The 20,234-nt window shown below is 49.4% G+C and overlaps 1 protein-coding gene across 6 annotated transcripts in view; it reads left to right on the top strand.

Moving 5' to 3' along the window:
- SBF1 (SET binding factor 1) overlaps positions 1-15,102 on the top strand; it is a 112,987-nt gene extending 97,885 nt beyond the window's left edge. For 2 of the 6 annotated variants that reach the window (XM_088129079.1, XM_088129078.1), the window contains exons 27-42: positions 614-810; positions 899-1,039; positions 1,527-1,619; positions 1,870-1,947; positions 2,212-2,381; positions 2,496-2,672; positions 5,063-5,164; positions 5,240-5,425; positions 5,518-5,644; positions 5,744-5,874; positions 5,954-6,187; positions 12,971-13,087; positions 13,183-13,400; positions 13,498-13,585; positions 13,673-13,804; positions 13,951-15,102. In XM_088129079.1, the coding sequence (XP_087985205.1) occupies positions 614-810; positions 899-1,039; positions 1,527-1,619; positions 1,870-1,947; positions 2,212-2,381; positions 2,496-2,672; positions 5,063-5,164; positions 5,240-5,425; positions 5,518-5,644; positions 5,744-5,874; positions 5,954-6,187; positions 12,971-13,087; positions 13,183-13,400; positions 13,498-13,585; positions 13,673-13,804; positions 13,951-14,049 (2,290 nt within the window). In that variant the 3' untranslated portion in view covers positions 14,050-15,102. The remainder of the gene's footprint in view (positions 1-613; positions 811-898; positions 1,040-1,526; positions 1,620-1,869; positions 1,948-2,211; positions 2,382-2,495; positions 2,673-5,062; positions 5,165-5,239; positions 5,426-5,517; positions 5,645-5,743; positions 5,875-5,953; positions 6,188-12,970; positions 13,088-13,182; positions 13,401-13,497; positions 13,586-13,672; positions 13,805-13,950) is intronic. The other 4 variants (XM_088129082.1, XM_088129083.1, XM_088129081.1 and 1 more) reach the window with 3 other exon arrangements.
- The last annotated feature ends 5,132 nt before the right edge of the window (positions 15,103-20,234 follow it).

The raw sequence follows: 20,234 nt of genomic DNA, 5'->3' as shown, positions 1-20,234 counted from the left end.
TTGTATTTTCTATCCATGTGGTTTTCTTGGTAAAATACAGGAGAGGTTTACCATGGCCCTCTCCCGCACAGTATGAATCGGGGCCTTTGCCGCTGTCACTAAAGCGATCCTCTGCCTCCAGCGTCTTCCTCCATCACCACTGCCCGGTATAGGCGCCTGCTTGCTTTAGCTGGGCAGCCGGGATGACCTTCCCCCCTCGGGAGACCTTGCTGGGAATACCTGCTCCGGGCATACGCTTGCAGTGTATGCTGATTCTTTGCTCAGAAACACCCCCCCCCACCATAATGAGGCAACATGGCCAGACTTGGGGGGTGGGGGGCATATGATATATTGGGTTTGTAATCTGGATACTATCAGCACTTTATCCTAGATCGTAAACCACAGGATAACTCTTGCCTGGGTAGAAACGCTTGATATGACTGAAGCCTGCAATCGTCCTTGTCTTCCGTAGGGCAGACTATGTCAGCTTCTAGATCTGAGAGCCCTGGGAAAAAGTTTTGCTCTCCGGGGCGCTTGCATTTGGTGATTTCTCTGGGTTGGCTCTGTGGATACGCATGTGTCTCCCTGCCGCCATGGTCGTGCTGGGGCTACAGGCTCTCCTGTGTCTCCACAGTTACCCAGGACTGCTGATCATCCCGCAGAGCATCCAGGACAACACAGTTCAGCGGATCTCGCGCTGCTACCGCCAGAACCGCTTCCCTGTGGTCTGCTGGCGGAACTCGCGCACAAAAGCAGTGCTGCTCCGATCGGGTGGCTTGCACGGAAAAGGCGTGGTGGGTCTCTTCAAGTCCCAGAATGCTCCTGCCACAGGTACCTCTAGGGGGGGTCTGTTCCTGCCTTGCTTCTCTGTCTTCCCTGCCCACTACTGAGGATCCTTCCTTCCTGCCTCTCCTTCCAGGCCCCTCTCAGGCAGATTCGACGAGTCTGGAGCAAGAAAAATACCTACAAGCCATCATCAATTCCATGCCCCATTACGCAGATGCTGGTGGCCGCAACACTCTCAGTGGCGGCTTCAGCTCTGCCCACATGAGCAACTCAGGTGAGTGGGCTGGTTTAGATGGTGGTCCAACAGTGGTTCAGCTGCTCTTCTTTAAACTTTGTGGCAGCCTCAAGGAGCTGGTTTGGGTATAGCGGCTACCGTAGCGTAGCCTGCGAGGCCGGGGGAAGGAAGCATCCACCAGGTGAGTCCCGTGCCCTTGGCAGCTGCGGCATCTCCATCCCACCTGCTAGCAGATTCCCCCCATTTCATTCGCTCAGCATAACCCACCTCATTCATTGTCTGTCTGATGGATACTGGCACCGCCTTGAATGGCTGGCCTGTGGCAGCTGGGACCTTGCCCTCTCCCCCCACACTGCTTGCCCAGGCCAGGGGCCCAGGAGTTGCAGGAGGAGGCCGAGCCAGAGTGGGAGGGTTTTCTGGCATCCTGCAAGGGGGAAGAGGGTGATCCTGCCCGGGGCGGAGGGGAAGGGACAGGCTGCTTTCCTGAGCTCAGGTGTGGAATGTCCACCTTCTGTTGGTGCTACAGATTCTTCTGAGAAGCGACAGCCCAAGCTGGGATCTCTTATGAAGCAGGTGATGGGAGGGAGAGACGAAGGGCCCGGGCCGGTTAGCCGTGGAGGTGAGATGTTCGCAGCAGCCGCCACCACCACCGGTTGTGGACTAGCTGCTTTAATGGCTGGAGGCAGGGTCCTGCTTCCTTGCAAAAGCAAGGCGCCGGGGCGGGTTGGGGCATCCCAGCCTGGCCTGCAGCTCTCTCAGGTGTTGGTCATTCATTTCATCTGCCCCTCCATCCAGTCATTCCCCCCCCACGGCCCCAGAATGAGCAGCTCTCCCTGTCTTCCTCTGCTGAGATGCCTGTCCCCTCTCAGCCCTAGGTCACAGAACTAGGGTAATTACCTTCTCCAGCCCCAAGAGTGCAGCATCAAGGAAACCTGACTCCCCCCGAGGTACTGTATGGGCACTCAGCTCGCTTCTGTGGCCTTCCCATGCTAACTCATCCCCCTCCAGCCCCAGGCGGGCAGGCCCACTGTCTGCCTCTCCGTGCTAACCATCCTGCGACATCACCGCATGTTCTGTACGTCTTCCCGTGCTTTGGGGCCCCTCTTAGGAAGACTCCCCAGCCTGGAATGCTGTCCCAGTTTAGAAGGCTGGCTCGTTCTGGATGAGGATCCGCTGAGGGGCGACCACAGCTGACGTCACTTTCCTCATAGGCAAATGGGGCAGCATCCGAGCCAGTGGCCGCTTGAGCAGCTACGCTCTCAACATAGAGATCGGGTCCCGCCTAGCTGGGAAAGAACTCGGCATGCAGCCCAATGGTTCTCCCTCTGAAGCCAGATTCCTGCGCCAGCTCTACATAATTGGAGACAAATCCCAGCTGCGGGTACTGTTTGGCTGGGCCGGCCAGGCCAGGCCAGGCCAGGCCAGGGGAGAGCTTCACTTGTACGGGCTGGGGAGCCTAGAGTTGTCTGCTGAAGTGCCTCTTTCTGTGTCTCAGGGAATAAAGCCTGACCCTTTGCAGCACTGGGAAATGGTGCCCATTGAGGTGTTTGATGCACGGCAGGTCAAGACAAGCTTCAAGAAGCTGATGAAGGCCTGTGTCCCTAGCAACCCTTCCCCAGAGGCTGGCCTGACCTACTTGCGTTCCTTGGAGGAGTCTGAATGGCTGATACAGGTCAGTGGCAGAGAACATGCTGCTGGGTTATCGGGGCTGAAGTCTGGCTTGGACCGTAGCTGGATCTCAGATGGCCTGGGCACCTCCCTGCTGGCCTTGCCCCAGTTATTGACCCAGGGGCCCTTTGCTGCCACGGCTGCCCTAGCCAAGTCTCTCTGAGCAGGAATGCAGCCTGAACTCTACATCGTCCTTACTTATTGGATGTTGTAAGGGCCTTGCAATCTAGGCCTGCCCGAAGAGAATAAGTCAACACTAGTTACACATGGAAGGCCACTGATACAGGTTGCCCCCAGGGATATGCCTGGCCCCTGTTTTTAGGAAATTGCTTAAGCTTTCCTTTTTAACAGACGTTTGATTATTTTAATAGCTTGAGATGAGGGGCTTTATTTTAATTATGGTTTAATGATTGCTAAATATTTTTGGAGGTGGCTTGAAGGTCGAGATTCTTCTTTCACCATCCAGAATCATTAATAGACATGTCTTGGGTTATGCCTTTCGTGGCTTGGGACTGGGTTACTTACATCTCTCCCCAGTTGTCTCTGCTCATCCTACTTGATCCAGCAGGAGGGACATGCTCCAGGTACCGTCAGCTAAGGAGTGTCAGCTGGCAGGGCCCAGAAAAAGAGCCTTTTCTGCTGCAGCACCCACCCTTTGAAACACTGTCCCCTCTGAGATTAGATTGGCCAGTCCCTGCTAGCCTCCCATAAGGCCTTGAAAACTTGGTTGTGTGCCCAAGCCTGGGGCCTTGGGTGTGCAACAGAGCCCGTCTCCTAGCTATGTTGATAGCTGTCTGGATGACGCCCAGCTGCTATGTATTTTATTTTTTATATTCTGTATTTTGTCTGTTTATTGAAGCCACTGAGAGTCATGTATGTGAGATGGGTGGCTATATAAATCAAATAAATAAATAAATCTTGTTCACTTGAAGACAAAGACCAGACTTCTGTGCTGCACTAAAGATTGCGGCGGGGAGGGGGGTAGGAGACGACTCCTGGGAGTCCACTCAGAAAGCTGAGCAGGTTGAATAAATTAGCAGCAGGGAGCTCGGAAATGGTGTGGCAATCGCAGTGAGTTAATGGAAGAACAGAGAGGAAAAGATGGCAGGATTCTAAGTAGCCAAGAGAGAAACAAGGAGTAGACCAGAATCTGCTGGTGAAGACAGAGGGAAAAGTTGTGAAACTGAATAGAAGACAGGGAAGGCAAAGAGAAGCCACCGCTTTATGCCTATTCAGCATGGATGATGGTAATATTCCAGTGGTAGAGAGACATTTTTAGGAGGAGAAGTTCTGGTATTTGGATACAGGGCTGGCGATTGTCTGTTCACATAACATTGAAAGCTCTGGGTTGTGAGGTTGGATACCAAGAGAAAACCAAGGGGGGAAAAGAAGATCAGTAAAGGGTAGCAGAGGAACCGCTGTGGCAAACAGCCTTTTCTCCAGGGCCACAGTGAACCACCCACATGGATGAGGTTCCCCCTGTCGGTGGAGGACGCCAACTTCTCCACGTCCTGGTGGAGTCACGGCACAAGCCTGGCCTCTGCGGTGCAGGACCGGGTCAGTCTGCAGAGAAGCCATCCGAGAAGGACTCCCAGGCCTCTAAGTCAGGGAAGGAATCAGGCGAAAGAGGGTGACAGAGACCAGGAGGAGGGTCCCCTTCACTGGATGTGTTCGAGCACTTCCGTTGGGAGGATTTAATGACAAGGCTCTCAACAGCCCCTTCCAAGACTATCGTTCTAGAACCATAGAGAAAACAACCGGGGAGCTAAAATTAATTTGCTCTTGCTGTTGACTGACTTGAGGTGTTTGTATGACATTCTGAATCCTTCACACCATTAAACTGCCATGTAAACAGGGCCAAAGGGTATCAAAGAGACTGACAACGCACAAAGAAAGAGAAACGGGCTGTGTCTGTCTGTGTCTAAATCTGATCTCCTCTGGTTTAATTGGCTCAGGCAGGTAGTTGGTTTTGAAGTTTGATAAGCACAATTATCCCCTCCCCTTCTGACAGGCAAGTTGTGTAAATAGGGCCAGCGGGGGAGCACCTTTGGGTTTGGGAAGTGAGTGAGAAGCAGTCAGCATGCTAACACTGGTCCTCCGGGGAGGAGAGGGGGCTGCCCATTTGGTGCAATGTTTGCTCGAGGTCAGAAGCACGGTCTTTCTGCAGTAACTGGAGCGAGCCTTGCTGACTTTACTGAGCAAGCCCTGCTGCCTGGGGTCGCTGGACTTTAGAGCAAGCTGCAAGTTTCCTACACCTGAACTCAAAGCAGTTGTGTCTCAGGCAGATGAAAGTGTCAAGGTAGAAAATAGAAGCATTGCTGGGTGCATACACTCGGAACAATAATCTTTGTAGCTGGTGTCTTCATCATTCAGTGAATCTTTCTTTCTTGACAGATTCATAAGATCCTGCAGATCTCAGTGCTTGTGGTGGAACTGCTGGACACGGGCTCCTCAGTGTTGGTCAGCCTAGAGGATGGCTGGGACATCACCACTCAGGTCAGCATGCATTCTCCCAGAAGCAGCCTTGTCTTGTCCCAGAAGCTAGCGCTGAACTGCCTCTCTTCTTCTTAGGTGGTCTCTCTCGTGCAACTGCTCTCAGACCCCTATTACCGCACCATGGAAGGCTTCCGGCTTCTGGTGGAGAAAGAATGGCTATCCTTTGGGCACCGCTTCGGTCATCGAGGGGCACAAACCTTGGCCAGCCAGAGCAGTGGCTTTACGCCCATCTTCCTGCAGTTTCTGGACTGTGTCCATCAGGTGAGAAACAGCCAAGCAGGGAGGATAGGCCCAGGTGATCCTGGCTTTTCCTCCTCTTCCTGACATTCTGGGTCTCTTGTCCTGTCTTGCAGATTCACACCCAGTTCCCCATGGAGTTTGAGTTCAGCCAGTACTACCTGAAGTTTCTCAGCTACCACTATGTGTCCAATCGCTTCCGCACGTTCCTCCTAGATTCTGACTATGAGCGATTGGAGCTGGGTAAAAAGCGCGGGGCCTGGGAAGGCAGCGGGAGGCCCCAAGGTCTGGCCAGCTCCAGGGATTGATGACACACCTTCTGAACTTCTCTCTCCTTGACAGGTCTCCTGTACGAAGAGAAAGGGGAGCGGAAAGGCGCTCAGCTCTACCGATCCATTTGGGACTACATGGACCGGCTGAACAAGAAGACGCCAATCTTCTTCAACTACCTGTATGCGCCTGAGGATGGTGAGGTGAGTGCCGCCCAGTCAGCAAGCGGCCAGTGCTGTGGTTGGGCTTGAACTGTGAGTCAACTGCATGCCTTGTGTTCAGGTCCTGCGCCCATACAGCAACATTTCCAGCCTGAAGGTGTGGGATTATTACACACAAGAGGCTCTGTCTGAGGGACCCTCCTATGACTGGGAGCTGGTGCAGGGTCAGGTGGAGCTCAGTGAGGAAGCTGGCCAGCAGGACACCAGCACCCCTCAAAGCCGTCGCAAGATCGTTTGGCCCTGTTACGACAACTGCCGCCGGATAGAACCCGATGCCATCTCGCGGCTACTGGAGGTAAGGGGCTATTTGGGGTGGCGCTTGCAGCAGAGATTCTCGTTAGCCCTGGCAGCATCACGTTGGACAGATCTTGGGCAGTAAGTGAGAGATCACCTTTGTAGATTTGAAGAACATATTTAGATCTATACAGCAGAATTTCCAGTGGTTGGCTGAGCCAGATTATTCTCTCCATCATTCTTTTGACAATCCCAAATTGGAGGTTGGCTGCGATTCCTGTTACAAATCAGGGCTTCCTGTGGTGCAGAGACCATCAGGACCTCAGTGTTGTCAGGTGGGCTTATGCATTCTGCCAGGTCAAAATGAGATGGTAATTAATAATGACTCAAAATATTATTAAGCAGTCTTTGAGGCTAATGGCCTACAAGACCATCAAATAGCCACCCTAACCCAAGTCCAAGCAAATACATCTTGTATCTTTAAATTGAGGATGGGGGCAGTGACCTAGGAACAGCCTTTCCACTGCTTACGTTTTGCAACAGGGTGTGCCCTGATGGTGGAAGAGTCATCCAGCATCCTGCACAACTGGGGAGAAGGTCTGGGGGCAACCCAAAAACTGATCCTGCGCATCTTTTCCATAGAAGTCTAATCCAGTTTCATTCCTACTTTAGCCTGGAACTGAAAAGAGGGCTTTCCACCCTTCTGCTGTACCCCTTGGGGAGGTAACCTTGTCTGCAATAACCTAGGTGCCCCACTCTGAAGGCACCTCAGTTTCTAACCATCACAGCTCAGATATCCTTATTTTCCTTCCCATCAGGACTGGAAAAGCGAGCAGCCAGGAAAGGCTTTGGAACCTCTCAGAGCCACAGCGACAGGGAGGTTTGCACCCCGGTCTTTGCCACGTGCCTGGAGTTGTTTCTTGTTCAGAATCTGACCTTGGGCTGCTTCCCCAGGGTCTGCCCCTGAAAGGGCAGGGAAGCGCTCATTGTGTGGGTGGTCACTTCTTCCCTTCCTGGGTTTGCCTTGCTGCTGCTCAGAGAAAGGAGGGTTAAGGAAATAACTGAACAAGCTCCCGACAAGCTTGCTGCCTCTCTGCAGTAGTAGAATTCCACATACAGTACTGTGCAAAAGTTTTAGGCAGGTGTGAAAAAAATGCTACAAAGTAAGAATGCTTTCAAAAAATATATATTGTAATTGTTTATGTCTATCAATTTACAAAATGCAAAGTGAGCAAACAGAAGAGAAATCCAAATCAAATCAATATTTGGTGTGACCACCCTTTGCCTTCAAACCAGCATCAATTCTTACACTTGCACACTTTGTACACTTGCCCAAAGTCAGGGATCTTGTAGGATTAGAGTCAGGTGTATGATTAACCAATTATACCAAACAGGTGCTAATGATCATCAATTTCATATGTAGGTTGAAACACAGTCATTAACTGAAACAGAAACAGCTGTGTAGGAGGCTTAAAACTGGGTGAGGAACAGCCAAACTCTGCTACTAAGGTGAGGTTGTGGAAGACAGTTTCATGTCACAGGTCATCCACCATGGCAAGACTGAGCACAGCAACAAGACACAAGGTCTCTCCCAGGCAAAAATGTCAAAGCAGACCAGGGTTTCAAGATGTGCTGTTCAAGCTCTTTTGAAGAAGCACAAAGAAACGGGCAACGTTGAGGACCGTAGACGCAGTGATCGGCCAAGGAAACTTAATGCAGCAGATGGAAGACACATCGTGCTTACTTCTCTTCGACATCGGAAGATGTCCAGCAGTGCCATCAGCACAGAACTGGCGGGAACCAGTGGGACCCAGGTACACCCATCTACTGTCCAGAGAGGTCTGGCCAGAAGCGGTCTTCGGGGGAGAATTGTGGCCAAAAAGCCATACCTCCGACGTGGAAAGCGAGTCAACTGTGCGCGAAAGCATAGGAACTGGGGTGCAGAAAAACGGCAGCAGGTGCTTTGGGCTGATGAGTCAAAATTGGAAATATTTGGCTGTAGCAGGAGGCAGTTTGTTCACCGAAGGGCTGGAGAGCGGTACAAGAATGAGTGTCTGCAGACAACAGTGAAGCATGGTGGGGGTTCCTTGCAAGTTTGGGGCTGCATTTCTGCAAATGGAGTTGGAGATTTGGTCAGGATCAATGGTGTCCTCAATGCTGAGAAATACAGGCAGATCCTTATCCATCATGCCCTACCATCAGGGAGGCGTGTGTTTGGCCCCAAATTTATTCTGCAGCAGGACAACCACCCCAAACATACAGCCGATGTCATTAAGAACTATCTTCAGCGTAAAGAAGAACAAGGAGTCCTGGAAGTGATGGTTTGGCCTCCACAGAGTCCTGATCTCAACATCATCGAGTCTGTCTGGGATTACGTGAAGAGACGGAAGGATTTGAGGCAGCCTACATCCACAGGAGATCTGTGGTTAGTTCTCCAAGATGTTTGGAACAACCTACCTGCCGAGTTCCTTCAAAAACTGCGTGCAAGTGTACCAGAAGAACTGTTGCTGTTTTGACAGCAAAGGGTGGTCACACCAAATATTGATTCGATTTGGGTTTCTCTTCTGTTCACTCACTTTGCATTTTGTAAATTGATAAACATAAACAATTGCAATGTATGTATTGTCGAAGGCTTTCACAGCCGGCATACGATGGCTGGTGTGGGTCTTCCGGGCTGTGTGGCCGTGTTCTGGAAGTTTTGTTTCCTAACGTTTCGCCAGCACCTGTGACCGTTTCGCCGGCACCTGTGACCGGCATATTCAGAGTGCAGGAGCACAGACAGGAGCAGTTCTCTCTGTGCCCAGGGTGATGTGACCCTTTTGTGGCTATTTATAGAGATCTGAGGGGGGGGAAGGGGGGATTGGGTGTGTGTGGGGGGGGTTGGGTTACTGAGTGGCTGCTTGTTTTGGTGTCAGAATATGTGTGTATCTTCCTGGGGATTAGGCAGGGTTTTTTCTTCTATTGAATTGTTAACGAGGGGCTGCTGGAGGTGATTAGCAAGTTCATTGTGTGAATTGGTCACACGTCCTGGTGGTTGAGCTGAGTTTGTTGACGTTTTGCAGGCTGTATTTTTCAGGATTGGTAGCCAGGTTTTGTTGATTTTTAGACTCTCCTCTTTTTTATTGAAACTGTGCTGGTGTTTGTGAATCTCAATGGCTTCCCGTTATAGCCTGGTATAGTGGCTGTTGGACAACACCAACAGCCACTATACGAGGAAGCCATTGAGATTCACAAACACCAGCACAGTTTCAATAAAAAAGAGGAGAGTCTAAAAATCAACAAAACCTGGCTACCAATCCTGAAAAATACAGCCTGCAAAACGTCAACAAACTCAGCTCAACCACCAGGATGTGTGAACAGTTCACACAATGAACTTGCTAATCACCCCCAGCAACCCCTCGTTAACAATTCAATAGAAGAAAAAACCCTGCCTAATCCCCAGGAAGATACACACAGATTCTGACACCAAAATAAGCAGCCACTCAGTAACCCAATCCCCCACACACACCCTCAATCCCCCCCCCCCCAGATCTCTATAAATACCCACAAAAGGGTCACATCACCCTGGGCACAGAGAGAACTGCTCCTGTCTGTGCTCCTGCACTCTGAATATGCCAGTCACAGGTGCTGGCGAAACGTTAGGAAACAAAACTTCCAGAACATGGCCACACAGCCCGGAAGACCCACACCAGCCAATTACAATGTATATTTTTTAAAGCATTCTTACTTTACAGCACTTTTTCACACCTGCCTAAAACTTCTGCACAGTACTGTATATCTTATTCTCAGTGTTGTGCCTTGTCAAAGTGCTGTTAGATTTAGCACCTTGGGGCTTCTGTGCAGTTTTTCAAAGAAAAACATAGGGTTAGGAGCACAGGGTTAGGGTTGGAGTGGACTGGATGGAGTTTTAGTGCCTCCTTTTCTTCAGATTCTATGATTAACTTGGAGAAAATGAGGTTAGAGGCCAAACTCAGTTCTGTTTTCAGAGAGTCCATACTTGCCATTGAGGGCTCTATTTTCCAAGTTCCTCCAGGATTAAAAGATGGCTTTGTGAAAAGGCAGCTGCAGCGGTGATAACACCTGCACCTCCCTTCACCCTGAAGGCTAAAAAGGACCCCCCCTTCCATTTTCAGCTGCTGTACTTTTAAAAAAAAGGATAGCTGGAGCAGGAAGGGAGTTGCAGAAGAAGGCTGGGCTCAGTGACTGTAGGAAAGGGAAGGGAAAGAAATGTGCAAGATCTGGCTGGGAAGGAAGGAAGACAGAAGCCAACCATCCTGCCTAACACGACAGAAGAACCTGAAACTGGCAAAGCAGAGACCTGGGCCAGAAGCCGCAGCGTGGGTGTCTGCTGGCCAGTTGGCTGAAGAACTCCTCCGTTGCAGTTGAGGGTGGGGAGGACAGAGAGAAACTCTCTGTCAGCTGGAGAAAAGGCCCTGGAGGGTTTAGGGGCAGCAGGCCCCAGCAGCAGAGGAGGGGAAAGTGGCTTTGCAGACTAGCACCCACCCACTGGAGAGAGAAGGTGATCTCTTCCTCCAGACTGAGAGGCAGCCATGGGAGAAGAGGGCGAAGTGCCCACCAAGTTCAAGCCAGAGCTAGAGAGGGGTCACAGGAGAAACCAGAACCAGATGTGGCAAGAGGCCGCGCTAGAAGATGCAGCCATGGCAGACACGCTAGACAGCCCAGGCCAGCAGCGCCATCATCATGATGGTGAAGCACAGCTGGCCAGCAGAGGCCGAGACGGCCAAGAGAGAGGTGGCTGGCGCTGGCTGGGATCGTGGCCAAGGTCGGTAGAGTTAAATGTCATAGAGAGATTGAAATTTAAAAGAAAGCCATGCTGCGGGAGACCTGTAGACAAACTGTCAGGAAGCTTAATTTAAAAATAAGAATAGTAAAATGGGAATAAATAAGGAGAAGGAAATAGACTGTGGTAGCCTATTGAAACAGTGGACGTAAAGTAGAGAAATAAGAAAATGGATGGAAGTGATCCTTTTGCAAAGGAGAATTGGCTTGTGTGCATCTTCCTTGGGGTCAGGGCAAGTTGCTTAGCCTGAAAGCTGGCAAGCCCCATTTGCCGGCTCCTTCATTCCCCTCCCAGGGCCTTTCCTTGGGCTGCAGAGGCGCCAGCGTTGAATCCGTACAATGTCTCGGCTTTCTGAGAAGCATCAGTTCTTGGCCGATGTCGTAGGAGGTGTTGGGAGAGCAGGAAGACAGCTGGGCAAAGCTTGTGGAGAAAACTTAAGAACATAAAGAGTCCCTTAATTTCTGGATCAACTAGGAAACCAGGAAGTGTGCCAGTAGCCCTTGTGTAAGAGGCAGCAGCTCAGCCTTTTTTGGATCAAGAAAAGGAGAAAGAGTTGGCTCAGTTGAAGCTGTTCCACTGACTGGCTAAATCATTGAGATCCATTTTGATATTCATTTAGGGAATTCAGCCAATATGTACACTTCAGAGTTTTGGAAATCCTTAATAAGTTGGCCATCGAAAAAAGAAAAGAATAAATTGCTTTTACTGTCTGTGATTAGTAGCAGGCAGAACTCGGTCAAGGATTATCCTAAACAAAGGGCTTTCCCAAAGTGCAGTGGCAGAACATAATAAACTTTGAATACTGGAATTACAGATTACCAGTGTCTCCACTAAACATAGGGGAAAAAGACATGTATAGACGTAACCATATACATTCATACAAAAAACTTCCTAACAATTCCGGCAAGGGCATCAGTGGTGATATTCATCAGGCCAAAGCTTTCCCACCTCCTCCTGTAATCACTAGATGGCCAAATATATCCATGTAATTTACAAAGTCACTGCAGCCAAGACACCCAAATCACCTAGCAACTGTTTCACTAAAATTATTTCCTGGTAACTTGAGAACCAGCTGATTTAAATACAATTTTAAGGCCAGAGAGATTGCAAACCCAAGAGATGACAGCCATAGAGTTGGGAGTTGCCTTGGCCAGTTGGTGTTGAGAAATCATGATGATGATTGGTTGGTTGGTTGGTTGGTTGATTGATTGATTGATTGATTGATTGATTGATTGATTGGAATGTATCGGCCCAACTCCAGTGGACTCTGGAGTAATGCAGCAGCTTCTGCATCCGAGGGACCATAAGAATAATGGCAAACACAAGGGAACAAAGATCAGGAAAGGAGGGTTTGGGGAAATGGGGTAGAGTGCAAGACTTGCTAGGGAAAACAGATTAATGAAGGGAACCATAAATTAAAAATTCATATTACAATATCTCCTCTTGTTTACCAAAGAACCTCACTGGGTTTTCTAGGTTCCTTCCTTGGATTGTCAAAGGAGCTTCATAGAAGGGCCGCTTGGTTACAGCAAGAAAGCTGCTTTTATTATTAGATGTAAACTGCAATTAAATGTATATTATCTTTCTTTCAAATATACTGTGTGTTATAGTCAGTTCTCTGTACCAAAGGGACCTTACTATTGATGTTTTATTGTTCAAAACCAAACAAGAATGATGGGAGAAAAATCATATGGACTTTGGTTATACATCACTTGGACTGAGTTGTAAAAGCAAAGACAGAAGAAAATCACAGCCCCTCTCCCTGATCCCCATCCCCCTTGGAATTTCATCTCTTGAAATGTTCTCTTTAGAGTCATTGTGATGATCTTCTGCATTACTCTCAAAAGGTAGATGTTGCAGTCGCTGTGGTTAGCTTTTAACCCCGAGGTGGAGGAGAGCTGGTTGCTTCTCCCTCGTGATCTGCAGAAGGAGCCAACAGCCGCAAGGTGCTCCCTCAGGTGCCTGGTGCTGCTTCTCTTCAGAGGCCAGGGGACTTGAGCAGGCACCCTTGACTGGGCCTGACCACTGCCTTCCCTGTTCCAGGAGGTACAGAACCTGGAGATGGAGCTGGGGCAGGTCCCAGAACGCTGGAAGGAGACCTGGGACAAAGTGAAAGCTTTCCAACAATCGGAGGGCCCTGCGGTGGACACTGGCAGTAAAGTAAGGGGTCCAGCTGTGGCGGGGATGGGGGCACTGCTTTGGCAAGTTGCTTTTATCAGAATGTCTTCCTTCTGCTGACCACCTTTCTCCTGCAGACAGCACCCAGTTCTCTCTTGATGGCCTCAAGTCTGTCACATCAACGGCGCTCGCTTGGCGTCTACCTGCAGGAGGCAGGCAGCGGTAGCTCCACATTGAACCTCAGCCTGGACAGCGAGAGCAGCAGCACATCTACCCCATCTAGTGGGAAGCAAGGTGGCCGTAAGAGCACCAGCACACTCTATAGTCAGTTCCAGACAGCGGAGAGTGAGAATCGGTGCGAAGGGGTTGATTGGGGGGTCTCAGTGGGCGGAAGGCAGGATGGAGCCCATCAGCTTCCTTTCTCTCCTCACCGAGCCCCTTTTCTTCTGCAGTTCCTATGAGGGCTCCCTTTACAAGAAAGGGGCCTTCATGAAGCCCTGGAAGCTACGCTGGTTTGTGCTGGATAAAACGAAGCATCAGGTAGTGGGGGAGGCACTGGGGCTGGGGCAGGGGACCACTTCTGCCTGGCCTTGAGCAGCTTTGACCTCTGACTCTCCTTCCTTGTAGCTGCGATACTATGACAGCAACCTGGACACAGAGTGCAAAGGGGTGATCGACCTGGCTGAAGTGGAGTCCATCATGCCAGGCACCCCCACCATGGGAGCCCCCAAGATGGTGGATGAAAAAGCTTTCTTTGATGTAAGTTACCCTTGTGCCTGAGGCAGGTCAGCCCAGATGGGGGAAGGGTGAAAAGTGACTAGTAGGGGTGAGGTGGGGTGGGGTGGAGGGCAGTAGGATCCCTTGCCTGGTGCCCCCTGCCTCAGGATTGCACTTCTTCTTGGCAGGTCAAGACAATAAAGCGGGTTTACAATTTCTGCGCCCAGGATGTGCAGCTGGCTCAGCAGTGGGTCGATCGCATCCAGAGCTGCTTGTCTGATGCCTGAGGGGTCCTTCTGGGTCTCGGTGGTCATGCCTGGCCTGGGGCAGCACAGGTCTAAAGGAGGTGTTTGTTGCCCAGGAGGGAGGCCCCAGCCTGGCTTTGCCATGCGCAGTTTGCAGGGAAAGTCGTGGACTGCCTCTTCCACCTCGCTAACAGGAGAGGCCGTAACGAGTCAGGCTTGGGGGGGGATTCCCGGGAGGGATGAATCTGGCCCACCTTCTCCAGACGTTGGCAGAGCCATCGAACTTCCATGCGGCTGCTTCCAGAGCAACTCTGGCTGGCCAAGAATGGTCTCTGCTCTGTCAGGGAAGCTGGCAGAGGGTCTGGCTGCTTGCAGAGGTGGCAGCAGAGTGCCGCAAGGCACGTTGGCACCGTTAGCCGCCACCACCCCTTCCCATCTGCGGGATGGAAGTCCTGATGTCGGGACATCGGAAGGCACAAGGAAGGGTGTGGGGCCTGCGCCCTGCCACTTAATGCTGCTGCTGATGAATGGAGTGGGCTGTTACTGGTTGAAGGCTCAGTCAGGTGGCAGAGGAGACGTTTGTTTGTGACACCCATTGGTCCTTGCTCACTTCCCAACCCTTGCTTCTCCCCCAGCATCATCAGGGCTAGCCCTGGAGTGCAATGCAGCTAATGGCCCCGCCCCAACTTGTGTCCTAGCCTGGCATCCCAGAGCAAATCGTGTAACTTGATCTCTACTCCCTGCGCCCCAGACCCCCAGACTACAGCCATCTTCCACGGGAGCCTGAGTCTGGTCTGATGCTCGCCATTCCCTTCTCCCTTTGAACAAAAGAAGGAGAATGGTGAAGCCCCTAGACCCTGTACATAGTCTGGAGCCCCCATCCCCCTTCCCCACTTTTTTTATTGGTACCATAAAGGCCGTGGCTGGTGTGAATTTGGGGGTTTTTGTAACTTCTTGAGCAGTTGTAGATTATTGAAGTTTCTGTACATTGTGTCAAACCTACAGAGTTCTTGTATTGTATTGTGCTTAGAGGAAAAAATATATATATGAAGAGAAAAAAAACTAATGGAATTTAATAAAAAAAAACACGTCATGGGTTTGGCTGGATGTGACTCTGTGCCTCTCTGAGGGGCTCCTGCAGCTTTCCTGCCGCAGATCAGCCTTGTCTAAATAGTCTTTTAGGATCCAGTTCGGGGAGTCCCAAGACGATGCACTCTACTTTGGGGAGCCCTTTCCTACACTTGGTCTTTGTAGGATGGTATCCAGAACCGGGCAGTGGAACAGTTTAAAATAATGACAAGGGTGGGCCACTTTTTCCAGGCCAAATCCTGCACTCCAAAAAAGTTTGTGGTTCAACACACAGGAAGGTTAATGTGATTTCATTTCATCTTCTTTTTATTTTACTTAATGGAGATAGTAAATGAAATATTTAAAAAGGAATATTAATTTGATAACAAGCCATGTATTTCAGTTTTCCTCTTCTGATGCATTAAAAATTGCTATTCACACATTGCCTGGATTTGCAAGCTACGTTGAATCACAAAATTCATCACATGGGACAGATTTGCAGAAAACAAACCTGGGTTAAAGTCAACTCGTGGCACATCTTGTGCAGCTCCAGGGCTGTGGCCTTTGGATGGTCCAGTTCAGGACTGCTAAGCCAGCACAAGGCTTTCTGTTCTTTCTTGTGGGGGCCACCATAGCCTTTGAGTGTCCCTGCCAGCATGAAGGTCGCTGGGGCAGTATGTTGATGATGCCCACTTGTGTACTTCCGTGCCTGGAGGCAGTTGAGAGGAACAGGCTCAGGCCCAACCCTGACAAGACTGGGTAGCTTTGGGTTCCCAGACAGTTGTGCTGTGACATCTGCCATCTTGATGGGGTTATACTTCCCCAGATGGAACTGGTGCGCAGTCTGAGGTCCTCCTGGACTCAGCTCTTGCTAAAAGATCAAGTGGCAGTTGTGGCATAGACACACCTCATGTACCAGTTATGCCCTTTCCTGGACTGACTCGCCATCACTCTTGCTTAGTCACCTCTTGTGGGGCTGCTGTCGTGCGCTCTGACCTTCAAGGCCACGTGGACACTACAGCTGGTCCAGGATCCAGGTGAGTGTTATGGGCACACCTTGGAGCACTCATGTGAAACCTCTATTCGGTGAGCTGGTTACACTGGTTACCAGTAGGGTTCCAGGTGCAATCCAAGGTGATGTTTGTCACCTATAAAGTCCTACGTGGTTGGGGCATCATTATCTATACGATTTTTTTTTCCTAATTGTTTCTGCCCATCCTCTAAGAGTGGGCAGGGTGTCCCCGCCTTGGGTCCTAGTGATTAAATAGTGCCATCTGATGGGACCCAGAGTCATGGCTTCTACGTCACCATTCCCTGTCCCCCCTCCAACTGCCCTAGGTTTGCCTGGCCCCAATTTGCTGTCCTTCAGAAAACCTCTAAGAACCCGGCTCTGGAAACAGACCAGAAGCCAACTAGTTTATCATAGGTGGTTGAAACTTATTTGTATTTTCCCAATACAATTTATCTGTGTATTCGGTTTTGTATTTGCATTTTTCATGATGTTTGAATGCTATGTGCCACCTTCAGTCTTTTGATTAGGCAGCCTTATGAGTCAGATAAATGAATTAAATTACTCCCATCTTCTGCAACACTGGTGGCAAGCTAGAAGACAAATTACATTTAGTAGAGCATATGGAGACATTAGCCACCACAAAGGCATATGTAGGAAGAGAAGGCTGGTGTTTTAACTTCTTGTCTCCAAAGCATACCAAGAACCTTCAAATTAGATAGTTGCATGGACAGGTTCCGTGACCCCCCCCTTCCCCCTCCATGCCAAAAGAAGGAGATGAATCCATGGAGGAGAAATGGCCAGCTGCTATTAACCATGATGGCTAAAGTAAGCCCTTCTGGCCAGCGGCCACACACAGGTACATGGCAGGTACTGAGGCTGATTGATTCTTGCTGCCTGTTGGTGGGCTTCGCGAGCGACTCAAGCTTGACTGCTTTCAGGGCAGGGGCTGCACTTGAGGAGAACGCGCTCAGTTTGGAAACCGTGGCTGTATGGAATGGACCCAATTCAATATTTCAATAGTTGCCATTATAACCAAGATTGCCACCACCCCCTGCTGCCACCCCCAAGTTACCGGATCCTGCTGCAGCTCATCCCAGCCCTGTGATATCATGAACGCCACTACAACCATCATCCAAGTCTGAGGCCTTTTCTAAAAGGGCCTGTACTTGTAGACAAGCCAAAGACTTCCATGATGGGCAGCAGTGGGCAAAACACACACTTTCCTTGCTAGCCAGGTTACCGGGAAGACAGCATTCCAGTCACCTGCACGTGCCTTTATAACGAGAAAAAGTAAACACAACTGCAGTCTAGATAGAATGGGAGTATCGCCGTCCCCCAGCAGAGAATGACAGGCCTCAGACTTGGATGATGGTTGTAGTGGCGTTCATGATGTCTCCACCGCAGACCTTAATCTCATGAAAGCAGCTGTTTGGCTTCATAAGATTGAAAGTTGTCCTGCTAGCCCAATATTAAGAAAATATTTACAAAATAGTTTTTTTGGCTTCTACTAATAATGAACCCCTATACCAGAAGCATCCAATTTGACATTCAACATGGCAATGATTCAGGCATGCAGGATTTTCTACTTCAAAGTATGCAAACAGAAACTTCTAAGAAGTGCTCTCCGGCACCCCCCCCCCCCCGGCCTTATCCCTAACTCTGTGATTGAGGCAAGAGGGAAAAAAAGTATCACCTGGCTGGTTTAAGAGTAAACAGTTTAGGGATCTTGCTGTTTGCTTGCCATTTAACCTGTTTGACAACCTAGCACCTGAGAGAGCATGCGCGTGCGCACACCCTGTATAGTTTTCTCAGGACTAGTATTTTAAAAAAATATATCCTGGAGTAGCGAGGAACAAATGTAATAGTGGACTGAATTAATACTTTGGGGTTAAGAGATGCACTGGGAACAGTGGAAGAATTAAAACCTCTCTGGAAGGGAAATTGTAGTAGTAACCTGCATGGGAGCTAATACAAGGGTTTGCAACTTGTTGCAGGGAGAGGAGAGCAAGCTGTCTGCTGCTTCCCTTCCTCTAAGAAATCAAGGGACGTGACAATTTGTGAGCCCCCCGCACTGATGAGCTTCCACTTGGATATGGCACTGAAATGGTCCTGCTAGTTCTGAAGATTTTCCTGCCTTTTGTTGCCGAATATCAAGGTGTTCGGATTTTCTGAGGGGAGGGACTGCTTTGCAGTGGTCCCCATCTTTCCTGTTGTGTCAGAAGATGCTGTTAAGAGACTACTACTTGGCATCTAGGCCACTGTTCTATAGTATCTCATCGGATTCCAGCTTGTCACCATCTTGTCCAGTATCACATGACTCTGATGGGAAGGTCATCTGAAGCATGGGAGTGAAGTGCTATAGGCACTGTGCCTTCTCCAAGAAAGTAGCCAGTCCCCTTGTATGTTGCCTGACATTAATGATGTGCTGGAGAACAAGTTGAATTGAAATGTATAAAAGATGGAGATGCTGTTGGTAAGTAGGAAACTGGATTTGGGTGTTGAGGTTCATCCTACTTTGGAGTTGCATTCCCACTGAAGAAACAGTTTTGCAATCTGGTGGATTTCCTTGAGCCTCAGCTCAAAGGATCTTCAGCTGCCATGTGGGGCAAGGATACCTAGTGTGCCAGCTGTGTCACTTCTTCAGCTGGTTGGATTTGGTGTGGATTAGCTATGCCTTGGTCACATGCCATTATGACTACTGCAATGAACACTGGTGTGGACAGGGAGGGACCCTTGAAATATCTGGCAGTCAGTGACTTTAGTAACCAGGCTGCTAACCAACCAAAAGGAGCTATACAATGCCTGAGCTGAAAGTCTGAATTAGGTATAATTGCTTACTGGGCATAATTTAAGAAATTTAAGAGTCTTCTGGAGTGGGTGGCTAATAATAATAATAATAATAATAATAATAATAATAATAATATCATCATCATCATCATCATCACAATGAATCATGCCCTTCATCCATGCAGTGATGTTGACAGACTCTATTTAGCATGGAGCATGTTGCAAATATACCAGACAATTGAAGAAGAAAAAAGGGCATTGGAAGAATATCTGAAGGACAGTGAAGAAGATGCACTGAAGCTAGTACACCATGAAGGCTTACTGAATACTGAAGAGACCAAACTGGCCTATGAGAAAGACCAAACGAAGAATAGAAAAGAGACACGGCAAGGCAAAGGATTGCATGGCCAGTACACAAAAAAACTAGCAGGCAAAGCAGATAACAACAAGACCTGGCAATGGCTGAGAGCAGGAAAGTTGAAGAAAGAGACAGAGGGGCTAATTCTGGCTGCACAAGACCAGGCCTTAAGAACAAATGCACACAAGCCAGAACTGAGGAGACAGCAACAAATGCTGCTTCTGCAAAGAAGCTGAAGAAACAGTGGACCGCCGAGTCAGCTGCTCCAAGAAGATCGCAGACTGACTGCAAACAACGGCATGGCAAAGTAGCAACGGTGGTGCGTTGGAATATCTGCAAGAAATACCATCTGCCTGCAAGCAAGAACTGGTGGGACCACAAAACAGACAAAGTGACTGGAAATGAGGGAGCTCAAGTGCTCTGGGACTTTAGGATTGAAACAGACCAGCACCTGCCACACAACCCCCAGACTTAACAATTGTTGATAAAACAAAAAAGTCTGGACAGTGGACGTTGCAATACCTGGAGACAGCAGAGGAGAAGAGAAAGAACTGCAGAAAAATCACAACATACAAAGACTTGCAAATAGAAATAGAAAAACTCTGGCAAAAGAAAGCAGAGAGACTCCCAGTAGTAATAGGCGTCTTGGGTGCAATCCCAAAACATCTGGAGCACCCCTTGAAGACCATCGGCATGGACAAAATCACCGTCAGTCCATTGCAAAAGGCAGCTTTATTTGGAACAGCTTCCATCCTGCGACGAGACCTTTAACGCTGTCAATCAACAGCATCTGCCTATCCCAGGTCCTCGGGAAGGACTCGATAGGTGGATAAAAATGCCAAATCCAATCTAAACATCTGGTTGTGACCAACCATAATAATAATATTGGTATTAACCTTTAAAACTGAAATGGTTTAGGCCATGAGGGAGGGTTGCCTGAACCATGATCATCTGCCTGTTCATTAAGATTTACAGCAGAAGCCGTTTTGAAGATACTTCTAT

The sequence above is a fragment of the Python bivittatus genome, unplaced genomic scaffold, assembly GCF_059951505.1.
Source record: "Python bivittatus isolate LINGU-HERP-01145 unplaced genomic scaffold, Pbiv_v1 ctg000730_np1212, whole genome shotgun sequence".
Taxonomy (NCBI): domain Eukaryota; kingdom Metazoa; phylum Chordata; class Lepidosauria; order Squamata; family Pythonidae; genus Python; species Python bivittatus.
The sequence above is the reverse complement of the archived record's forward strand: the minus strand, read 5'-3'. Positions and strand labels throughout refer to the sequence as shown.